The sequence below is a fragment of the Lithobates pipiens genome, unplaced genomic scaffold (assembly GCF_037356315.1).
Source record: "Lithobates pipiens isolate NorthernLeopardFrog02 unplaced genomic scaffold, aLitPip1_a1.2 Scaffold_57, whole genome shotgun sequence".
Taxonomy (NCBI): Eukaryota; Metazoa; Chordata; class Amphibia; order Anura; family Ranidae; genus Lithobates; species Lithobates pipiens.
Genome location: NW_027507879.1, coordinates 2608778 through 2621277, shown reverse-complemented (window position 1 = coordinate 2621277; position 12500 = coordinate 2608778). Strand labels below are relative to the sequence as shown.

Genomic DNA, 12500 nt, shown 5'->3' with positions numbered 1-12500 from the left:
TGTGAACCCAGCCTCAAAGTGGAAGTAAACTGCCGTATCGTGTTTTCAGCCAAGGAAGCTGCCATCTTTGCCTCTGTTTAACCCTTTCATGACTAAGCCTATTTTTGGCATTTGGTGTTTACAAGTTAAAATCCATATTTTTTGCTAGAAAATTACTTGGAACCCCCAAACATTATATATATATATTTTTAGCAGAAACTCTAGAGCAGGGATATGCAATTAGCAGACCTCCAGCTGTGGCAGAACTACACCTCCCATGAGGCATAGCAAAACTCTGACAGCCACAAGCATTACACCCAGAGGCAGAGGCATGATGGGACTTGTAGTTTTGCAACAGCTGGAGGTCCGCTAATTGCAGATCCCTGCTCTAGAAAATAAAACGGCGACTGTTGCAATATTTTATGTCACACGGTATTTGCGCAGCGGCGTTTTAAAGACAACTTTTTGGGAAAAGGAACACTTTCATGAATTAAAAAAAAATGAAACAGTAAAATTAGCCCAATTTTTTTGCATAATGTGAAAGATAATCTTACGCCGAGTAAATTAGATACCAAACATGTCACACTATAATTGCACGCACTCGTGGAATGACGACAAAGTACGGTACCTAAAAATCTCAATAGGCGATGCTTTAATTTTTTTTTTTTTTTACGGTTACCAGGTTAGCGTTACAGAGGAAGTGTGGTGCTAGAATTATTGCTCTCGCTCTGACGATCGGGGCGATACCTCACACGTGTGATTTGAACACCGTTTACATATGCGGGCGCGAGTTCCGTATGCGTTTTCTTTGCTTTGCGAGCTCGCGGGGACGGCAGGCGCTTTAAAAAAAAATTTTTGTTTATTTATGTATTGTAAAATGAATAAATTGTTTTTAAAAAATAAAAATAAAATGTGATCACTTTTATTGCTGTCACAAGGCATGTAAGCATCCCTTGTGACAGTAATAGATGGTAACAGGTACTCTTTATGGAGGGATCAGGGGTCTAAAAGACCTCCAATCCCTCCTTTACACTTCAATGTATTCAGATCGCCGAAAACGGCGATTCTGAATACTGTATATTTTTTTTTAAACCGGCGCCATTGGCAGCCGAGTAAACAGGAAGTGATGTCATGACGTCGCTTCCATGTTTACTATTAAGAGACTGGAATGAAGCCGATTACATCTTCTTTCCAGTTCCTCCCCAGCATTCGGAGGCATTGGATCAGGAATCAGGTAACAGCGGCTGGAGGGGGGAAGGTCCCCTCCCGCTCCTCCGGCATAACAGCCGAGCGGCTTTTAGCCGGTTGTAATGGCTGGATAGCCAATCGCCTGCTGTAAAAAACGGTACCGAGATGATGCCTGCAGGTGCGGGCATCATCCCGGTATACCCCCTGGAAGCCGAGTACGCAGATCTGCGTACGCTCGGCGGGAAGGGGTTTTAATCTTCAACTGCTATGGTGCTGCACATGTGATTGGTTATGACACCAGCCATTGGATGGTTTGATCGTTTGGCTGAGAGCACAGCCAATGTGACAGTTAGCATTCCCGGCATGCCTTTTTTTTTAAACTGTTTATATCGATGGGTTTACTTCCACTTTAAGCATTGGGACGTTACGGCCGCTGCAGGATTTCAGTCCTTCACGGTGTAGTGTGTTACCAATTGTTTTATTGGTGACTATGGTCCCAGCTGCCTTGAGATGATTGACAAGATTCTCCCGTGTAGTTTTGGGCTGATTCCTCGTCGTTCTCATGATCACTGAAACTCCACGAGGTGAGATCTTGCATGGAGACCCACACCAAGGGAGATTGACCGTTCTTTTGTGTTTCTGCATTTGAAATAATCGGACCAACTGTTGTCACCCTCTGACCAAGCTGCTTGGCGATGGTCTTGTAGCCCATTCCAGCCTCGTCTAGGTCTACAGTCTTGTCCCCGACATCCTTGGACAGCTCTTTGGTCTTGGCCATGGTGGAGAGATTAGAATCTGATTGATTGCTTCTGTAGACAGGTGTCTTTTATACAGGTAACCAGCCTGAGATTAGAAGCGCTCCCGTTAAGGCTGGAGTCACACCTATGGCATTTTTAGTGCTTTTTGCATTTTGCAGATTTGCACTACAGTCCATTTAACATGGTTTCCTATGGAACACGTTCTGTAGTGCAAATCTGCAAAATGCACTACGTACGAAAACGGTCACCCGAGGAAGGATCGTACGATTTTTGGATCGTGTGTACACTACTTTCGACAGCCGATCACGCCCGTTCATCCGATGTTATTTGATCAGACATGCACGGAAATTTTCCTTGTACGATTCCAGATCATACGATTTTAGTTTAGTCAGTATAGTTGTCGTCCGAAAATACAATACAAATACATTACAACACATGACATCACTTCCGATTTTTTTGTTTGTTTTGTTTTTTCCTATCGTACGAGAATTTTCGTGACTTTATTTAGCTATTCAATTTCTACTTGCGATTATTAACCGAAAACAGTCGTACGATATTCGGATCGTGTGTACAGGGCATTAGAGAGTACTCCTAATCTCAGCCCGTTACCTGTATAGAAAACACCTGGAAGGCAGAAATCCTGCTGATTTGATAGGGGTTTAAAGTGGGGTGCCCCCTAAAAAAAAAAAATTTAAGTCAGCAGCTACAAATACTGTAGCTGCTGACTTTTAATAATCGGACACTTACCTGTCCCAGGGTCCAGCGATGCGGGGGAACGAAGCCCCCCCCCCCCCTCATTCCCCGCTCCGCTTGAGGCGCCGTCATTCGAGTACTGTGGGCACCCGGCTGTGGCATCACAGCCGGGCACCCACTGCGCATGCGCGAGCACCGCAGGGCGCCGTGATACGTCGCACAGCCACTTGGGACACGTGACAGGTGACTGTGCAGCACGAGGTTAAGTGATGTCACCAGCCCGGGCAAGGAAGAAGGCAGACTACGAAAGACCCCCTAGCAACAGGTATTTAGAGGTGAGTAAAAAATTATTATTTTTTCCCAATTTATTTATTTTTTTTAAAGAATTTTAAACAATTTTTTATTTTTTGGTGGCAACACCACTTTAAATACTTATTTCACTCTTTAAAATGCAAATAAATGTATACCTATTTTTAAATGCGTTTTTTCTGGATATTTTTGTTCTTGTTATTCTGTCTCTCATTTAAAAAAAAAAAAAAAACTACTATTAAAATTATAGACTGATCATTTGTCGGTGGACAAACGTACAAAATCAGCAGAGGATCAAATTAGGGCTGAATCGATTATGGAATTAATCGATTACTATTTTCATAATCGATTAATCGGCCAGTAACCTAATGGGGTTAGAAAAAAAAACTAAAATGAGCCCTTTATAGTACAAAAAGAGCAAATAATCGCTACTGTAAATATTACTTTCACAATTCTACAGTAAAAAAATTAACCCCTTAAGTAGTGATTATCTGCATTTTTTTTTTTTTTTTACTATAAAGGGCTCATTTTTATTTTTATTTTTTTAACCCAATTATGTTACTAAATGTCTTAGACATGTTTCACATCTATATGTTGGTGCTTTTTGCAGAAACGCACTACAATTTATTTACTTATAATTTATTTATTCATTTAATTAGCAAAAATGCAAATTGCAGTAAAATTATGTGCGCCGAAATCAAAAACACACAGCAAAAAGCACTGCAGAAATGGGTCAAAAGAAAACTGCATAGGTGTGTACCGAGCCTTATGCTGGCCACACAGATCAATTTTCAGATGAGAATATTCAGACAAAAAATCTTTGTACATTCGCTGAATGAAAGAATTTTATTTGAAATTTTCACTTGTTTTTAACATTGTTTTTAAAATGAATGTCATTTCTGAATGAAAACCACATATACTGAAAATTCCTTTGACCGAGCAGTTTTCTATTCTTTCCAAATTTTCCCATCACTGTGGTTGAAATTTAACGTCAATTTGACCCACTTTTTTTTTTTTTTTTAAAGTCATTAATCGATTAATCGAAACAATCGGCCAACTAATCGATTATGAAAAAAATCGTTAGTTGCAGCCCTAGATCAAATACTGTTTTTCCCTCACTGTACATCTGGACACAGGCGCAGTTTGGTTGAACGTTTTCTGCTCAGCTCCTTCGATGTAGCAATTGTAGGATGTCGAGGTAGAGGCGGCTGAATTTTACCGGGAATCGGACTGCATTTCTTTTGTGTATGGCTGCCGGTCAGGTGTTGCACTTCTAATACAGCGCCTGTGCTCCAATTTCTATAATGGCTGGTTCACACCAAAATGCAGTGTAGGAAAGGCGCGTTCTGTGTACGTTTCTCGTACCGTAGAGAGGGATGCACCGAAATTTCGTCCGCCGAAACATATCGGCCGAAAATGCCCTTTTCGGCAATTTGCCAAAAGGAAAAAACGGCAGATAATTGAGCCGAAAATGGGGTGGGGCCTGGGAGGGGGCGAAGCTGGTGCCGCTCATCATGGGAGATCTATAACGCAGGAGAGCCGCCTCCGCCGTCTGGTTCAGTAGAGCGCCGGGGGAACACACAGCTATTGAAATTAAAGCTGTGATGTTCCCGGCGCTCTATTGAACCAGACGGCGGAGGCGGCTCTCCTCTCTCTACGCTGCATCACTGGCTGCACGGGGGCATCACTGACTACACAGGGGACAACACACTGGCTGCACAGGGGACAACACACTGGCTGCACAGGGGACAACACACTTATCTCTTTTATCATGTCGCCAGTCTCTGACCACCTCCTGTACCGATGCCACCAGTCTCTGACCACCTCCTGTACCGATGCCGCCAGTCTCTGACCACCTCCTGTACCGATGCCGCCAGTCTCTGACCACCTCCTGTACCGATGCCGCCAGTCTCTGACCACCTCCTGTACCATGCCGCCAGTCTCTGACCACCTCCTGTACCATGCCGCCAGTCTCTGACCACCTCCTGAACCATGTCCCCAGTCTCTGACCACCTCCTGTACCATGTCCCCAGTCTCTGACCACCTCCTGTACCATGTCCCCAGTCTCTGACCACCTCCTGTACCATGTCCCCAGTCTCTGACCACCTCCTGTACCATGTCCCCAGTCTCTGACCACCTCCTGTACCATGCCGCCAGTCTCTGACCACCTCCTGTACCATGCCGCCAGTCTCTGACCACCTCCTGAACCATGTCCCCAGTCTCTGACCACCTCCTGTACCATGTCCCCAGTCTGACCACCTCCTGTACCATGTCCCCAGTCTCTGACCACCTCCTGTACCATGTCCCCAGTCTCTGACCACCTCCTGTACCATGTCCCCAGTCTCTGACCACCTCCTGTACCATGTCCCCAGTCTCTGACCACCTCCTGTACCATGTCCCCAGTCTCTGACCACCTCCTGTACCATGTCCCCAGTCTCTGACCACCTCCTGTACCATGTCCCCAGTCTCTGACCACCTCCTGTACCATGTCCCCAGTCTCTGACCACCTCCTGTACCATGTCCCCAGTCTCTGACCATCTCCTGTACCATGTCCCCAGTCTCTGACCACGTTCCACTGCATTTTGCAGCCCATTCAAATGAACGCGCTGGCAAAACTGAACCACACTGGAACTTACCCTGAATCTGCACTTCTTTACTATACCAGTAATGAGTCATTCATATATTCCCGTTCTGTCCCCACTTCATTTTTAGGAACTTGGAATATTTGTTTTTGCGCGATCTCCCTGGAATCGAGAAGAAGGAGATGATCCTGGAGCTTCTGCAGAAATCCCTCCCCTCATTACAGATTGAGTTAGATCTGAAGGATTGACCTTGGCGGTGTAGATGTTCTGTCCATCGGACACTAAACAGAAGTCTGGAGCAGCGAAACCCAGCTCGCTTTTTAGGATTGCAGCCATTTCAAAGGAAGTATTTACACTGTGCACCACTTCTGAGTTATTTCGACTTGGATCAAGAAGGGATTTTCCTTTGCACAAAATTTACGTTGCATGTTTTTTTGCCCTGATGGGCATGTGCTTTAAAGCTACTTGGTGTGCTTTCTGTAATAAAGACTACTCGCTGCTTCTCTCTCCTTGTGCAGGGAGACTGGTCTTAACCCCGCCCCCTTGTAGTTTTCTTGCAGGCAGCCTATAGTGGGTGTGGCCTGCTGGGTCCCTCCCACAGCTTTGCTCTTTGCACAGGCTATGTACAGCAAATGGGATGTCACCGCTACTTTTACTAGGTAATGTTTGGATTTGCAAAGCTTGCACACGGAGTGGACTTATACTTTGAAGAATATATTTCAAGTTTTTGTACTTCAAAAAAGTTTTAATAAGCAAAATAAATATGTAAATCTAAAGGAAAAATTGTCTATATCAACTGTGAAAGACTATTCTTTTTTTTTTTTGTTGTTAAAGAGGAAGTAAACCCTGATGGTTTTACTTCCTCTTTGATTCCCTGCAAAGGTAAAGCATAATGGACTACTATGCATCGCATCGCATCGCATAGTAGTCCATTATGTGTCACTTACCTGACACAGGAGCCAGCGAAGTCACCGATGTCCCCTGTAGTTCCGAGCGTCCATCTTCTTGGTGGGTCTCGCTGCTCCAACGCTGTGATTCGCCAGAGCAGCGATGACGTCACTCGCACGCATGCGCACGGGAACCGACACTCGCGGCATATCGCCGCGATCTGTGGCTTACCCAGTGCGCCGCAGACAGCGGTGGCTGTCTTCAGGTAAATATCTCCTAAACCGTGTAGGTTTAGGAGATATTTCTTGGACCTACAGGCAAGCCTTATTCTAGGCTTACCTGTAGGTCAAAGTAGTTTGTAAGGGTTTACAAGCACTTTAAAGTTCTATCTGCAAAGAAGGAGGTTAGTACTTACCTGTCATGGTGCTGGTTCTTCAATGTGTTTTTGACAAACACTGCCTTAAAGTGTTTGTTAACACACACACAAAAAAAGAACCTGCTCCTTTTAGGCTGGGTTCACACCTATGCAAATTGAATGCGGGTTTCCCTGCATCCAATTCGCCTGGTAGTAGATTAGTGACTGGCTCTCTATGGAGACGGTTCACATATCTCTGCTGCGGCTCCGGTGCAAATTTGCACAGGGCTCCTGTGCATCTTTTGTTCTGTTTCAGGTCCGAATTCAGCCCAAAAATTCAGGCTGAAATCGGACTTGAAATGGTGAACGGCGACGCACTGGACCCCTTGCTGTGAGCCTCATGTGGGAATAGTGTGAACCTGGCCTTAAAGCATGTACAGTGCTTGTGCTGTGTCATTTGGTCTCCTGTATCACCTGGCTGATCCTGCCTGGCTATGCCCATCCCCCTGTAAACTGACCACGGTGTAGCATGGCTGCTGAGCCCTGACACCGTGGTCAGTTTATGTACCTCCATCATCCGCAGTTCTCCTCTGTCCCCTCCCTATTCCTGTGTCAGTACCTGCCCCCTCCCCTCCTGCTGCTAAAATGTATTGTCCTCTATATTCCTCTGTGTCCTAATGACAAGTGCTCCTGTCTGTGTGATTTTTCTAAAAATAAAAATGCCTTCTTTACCGTATTTTAGAGTGTTTCCCAGGGATCACACAACCGTCCAAGGAGGATAGAGCAGGGATGTGGGCCACGCAAGTATTTGGCCCTTTCCTTTGCAAGGAGCATTTAAGCCCATCCCCCCCCCCCCCCCCCCCCCCCCCCGATACAAACAAAATGTTTCTAATAAAAGTTTTCCTTTATGTTAGACCAGCCATTCTGAACCAGGGTCCTTGTCTTGACCTTGAACCAGGTGGCCTGGTCTGATGAATCACATTTACTTTCACATCATGTGGAAGGCTGAGTGTGTGCGAGTCCCTTACCTGCGGAAGAGATGGCACCAGGATGCAGTAGGGGAAGAAGACAAGCTGGCGAAAGCGGTGTGATGCTTTGGGCAATGTTCTGCTAGGAAACCTTGAGTCCTGGCATTCTATGTGGATGTTAATTTCACATGTACCACCTTACTAAATGTTATTGCTGACCAAGTAACCCCTTCATGACAACAGTATTCCCTGATGGCAGTGGCCTCTTTTAGTCACATAATTCACCCTGCCACAAAATTTTAAGAATGGTTTGAGGAACACAACAATGAGTGTGCGGTGTGGTCTACAAACTCCCTAAATCTCAATCCAATCAAGCATCTATGGGATGTGCTGGAAAAGCAATTTCCATCCATGGAAATCCATCACCTCGCAACTTAAATGATCTTCTACTGGTGGCTTAGTGCCAGATACCACAGCATGCCTTCAGAGGTCTAGTGGGGCCCATGTCTCAATGGGTCAGGGCTGTTTTGGCAGCAAAAGGGGATCTACTCAATATTGGATGGGTCACCATAAGGTTACATATTTAAGGTTGAATAAAGACACAAGTCCATCCAGTTCAACCTGAGTGAGTGTAGGTGCATGTCTACAATTGTCCCTATCCCTGTACATTGTATCTCATTAACCACTTAAGGACCACCTCACGCCGATGTACGTCGGCAGAATGGCAAGGCTGGGCACAAGCACATACCTGTACGTTGCTTTTTAAGTGCCCAGCCGCGGGTCGCGCTCCCGACCCGGTCCTGTGCTCCGTGACCGTGGCCGCGGGACCAGCGGACCCCATCGCTGCTGGTGTCCCGCGATCGGGTCACAGAGCTGAAGAACGAGGAGAGGTCTGTGTAAACAAACCTCTCCCTGTGCTTCCCTGTGTGGCTGTCACTGATCGTCTCTTCCCTTTTATAGGGAAGGACGATCAGTGACGTCCTAGGCCACGCCCCCTACAATAAAAAAAAAACACATAACATCATACATAACACCTACACTGCCCCCTAGTGGTTAACTCCTTCACTGCCAGTGTCATTTACACAGGAATCCGTGCATTTAAATAGCACTGATTGCTGTATAAATGACAATGGTCCCAAAAATGTCCGATGTGTCCACCATAATATCGCAGTCGCAATACAAATCGCTGATCGCCGCCATTACTAGTAAAAAAAAAATAATAATAAAAATGCTATAAAACTATCCCTTATTTTGTAAACTAAGTAACTTGTAAGCTATAACTTTTGCGCAAACCAATAATCGCGATTTTTTTTTTTTTTTTTTTTTTTTAACAAAAATAGGTAGAAGAATACGTATCAGCCTAAACTGAGGGGAAAAAAAATGTATTTTTTTGGGGATATTTTATATTATAGCAAAAAGTAAAAAAATATTGAATTTTTTTCAAAATTGTCGCTCTATTTTTGTTTATAGTGCAAAAAATAAAAACCGCAGCGGTGATCAAATACCACCAAACGAAAAGTTCTATTTGTGGAAAAAAAAGGACGCCAATTTTAGCTGGGAGCCACGTCGCTCGACCGCGCAATTGTCAGTTAAAGCGACGCAGTGCCGAATCGCAAAACGGGGCTTGGTCCTTTGGCTGCAAATTGGTCCAGGGCTTAAGTGTTTAAGATGCTCATCTATTTTTATATATATATATATATATATATATATATATTTATTTTTTATTGAGCGTACCCATATAACGCTGTCAATTTACGCAGCACTCCACACATACATCGGTCCCTACCCGCAAGGAGCCCACAATCCAAGGTCCCCAACTCACATTCATATACTAGGGCCAATTTTGGACAGAAGCCAATTGACCTACCAGCGTGTCTTTGGCGTGTGGGAGGAAACCCACGCAGGCACAGGGAGAACATGCAAACTCCAGGCAGGTAGTGTTGTGGGATTCGAACCAGCGACCCTTTTTACTGCTAGGTGAAAGTGCTACCCACTACACCATTGCTGATCAGTGTACTCCCTTACTGGCACAAGCTAGATCAGTGATTCTCAACCAGGATTTCATGGAACCCTAGGGTTCCTCCAGAGGTTGCTAGGGGTTCCTTCAGTATTGGGCAATTTCTGCCTCTCAGATAAGTTCCCACTGACACCATTGATCTTTTTAGCTATCTGTAAGGAGGTAATTCTTCCCAATGACCACAAGTGTGAGGACCATTCTTCCAACCGACCATCACACTAATGTATCATGAGTTGTAGATTTCAAATTTTTTGCAGGGGTTCCCCCGAGACCGGAGAACTATTTCAAGGGTTCCTCTGTGTTGAAAAAGGTTGAGAAAGGCTGAGCTAGATACTAGATGACCTCTGCGTAATATGGTATGTTGCCTTATTTTACAAGCTGTGTGTCTGTACTGGTTTAAAGCGGAGGTCCACCCTAAAATGGACCTCCGCTCATCGGAATCCCCCCCCCCCTCCGGCGCCACAATCGGCACCTTTCAGGGGGGAGGGGGGTGCAGTTACCTGGATAATCCAGGTAACTGCACCCACTTCCGGGCTAGCTCTCTGCGGAACGGGGCGTACGTTACGCCCCGTTCCGCAAGCGCCCGCCCCCTTCAGCAAGTGCCCCGCTGCCTGCTGGGAAACACACAGCTCCCAGAGGCAGTGGGGACCGTCCTGATTGCGCCGCGCGGCTCGCGCATGCGCAGTAGGGAACCGGGAAATGAAGCCGAAAGGCTCCATTTCCTGATTCCCATACCCAAGATGGCGGCGGGACCCGGCAGCCGAGCGAGCGATCGGCTTCGGGTGCCGACATCGCGGGCGCGCTGGACAGGTAAGTGTCACTATTTAAAAGTCAGCAGCTGCAGTATTTGTAGCTGCTGGCTTTTAAAAAAAAAAAAAAAAAAAACGCGGAGTCCCGGTGGACTCCCGCTTTAAAAAAAAAAAAATAACAATCTTGATAAATAAGACAACTTCAGTAATAATCAGTTTCAGACCACAGAGACTCTTCTTACCATAAATTATACTGTAAACTGTTCAACTGGGTCCTTTTCCGAACAAAGCAGGCTTTACACACACACACACACACACACACACACACACACACACACACACACACACACACACACACACACACACACACACACACACACCACTCATGATGACCAAAAGTCCCGAAACAGTCCTATGCAGTTTATAATGTTTCTATAATATACCTGCAATATATACCCATATGGCTGTTAGGACAAACGAAACAATGAGCTGCATGGCTCTGCTCACTGTTCTGAAATGAGGAATAATCCACTTATATTTGGAATATGTGATGGTGAAATGAGACTCATTCATACCTCCTTGTCCTAGGAAGGCTTTTATTGCACTACCCCAGGCCAAACAGAAAAAAAAAAACAATAAAAACCTTCCTGAAATTTGTTCAGAAAGTCAAATTTCTTGTTAAAGCGGAGCTCCACCCGATTTTAAGACATTAGACCAATCCAATCAACTCTATCTCTATCTATAAACTGAAGTATTTTTATTTTTTTTGTCTTTGTAACTTACTTGTCATTGTAATCCTCTGTATTTCCTGTCTCTCCTGTGTGCGGATAGAGGCGTGGCTAGTGCGGCTATTTCGTAATTTCCTGATAGCCGCACTGGCTCCTGGGAGCTTGTGTCATTGTTCCCAGGAATCGGTGAGGCAGCCTGGCGCGAGTTATCGCGGGATTTCAGCTACGTTGCCATCACAACCGGGGCGGGACTTCCGACGCCGCCGCCTGTTGCGATGGCAACCCGAGCTATTGACGGCGCTCCAAATTCAACTTGCTGCGCATGCGGGGGATCGGGGATACAACGCGCAGTGCATGCTGGTCGATCAGCAGCACTGTATCCCCCGGAAGAGGATGCCTGTGGGCTTCACATGCCCACAGGCAAGATGAGAACGACCAAAAAAAGAAGATTTAAAAGTTTTTTTTTTTTAAACAGAAAACTGACATGTTAACGGCATAAAAACAAGTGAGTTTTAATTTAAAATAATTGAATCTGACATTTTAGCAAAAAAAAAAAAAAACGATTTAGGCAGTGGAACCCCACTTTAACAAACGAAACAAAGAAAATATAAAAATAAAATACATCTGTGAACAATGTTTGGGACTATAAGTAAAAAAAAAAAAGCAAATACACACACATACTCACATTTTATACATATTTTATTAACATTTGTCCCCAAGTTGAGGAATGTCATCAGTACATAAAATATAAAACAAACAAAAAAGGTATTTATAATTTTACCAAATATGGAGAAAAGTTGTATTGCGATATGAAAACTTTTGTACTTGTATATTCAGTGATACTAATCAGATTTGGTTTATGGGTAATCTCTACATAAGTTTAATAAGTAACCAGAATTTATTCTGGATGGTCGAAGGCTCTGCATAATATATTGGAGAAAACGCTGCATAAGGTAAAACTGACCGATCTAACAACCAGATAATGTTTTATAAATACTGGCTGAAAAATATTCATCTCAAATTCACCAAGAATAAAACATGTTATTTTCCACCTATATGATTGCTATTGGCATCACTCTTTAGCTGTCTTAACTGAAAATATAATTTAAAACAAGTAGCCATTGTTGGATCTTAGTGACCTGAGCCTAATATCACCCTCTGCAACTAGCAGACGTCTTACCCAGCCTGGAACCCTCATTAGGAGAAGTGTGCTTCATGCAGCAAAGGATCCGTTGTTTGCCGCACGTCACCCATTACTTTTCTACACTACTCTGACAAAATAAATA

General features: G+C 44.6%; 1 protein-coding gene across 1 annotated transcript in view; it reads left to right on the top strand.

Annotated features, from left to right (window-relative positions):
* DMAC2L (distal membrane arm assembly component 2 like) overlaps positions 1-7488 on the top strand; it is a 48993-nt gene extending 41505 nt beyond the window's left edge. Inside the window, exon 5 of the mRNA XM_077467600.1 lies at positions 5640-7488. Within this exon, the coding sequence (XP_077323726.1) occupies positions 5640-5757 (118 nt within the window). The 3' untranslated portion in view covers positions 5758-7488. The remainder of the gene's footprint in view (positions 1-5639) is intronic.
* Positions 7489-12500: the final 5012 nt, after the last annotated feature.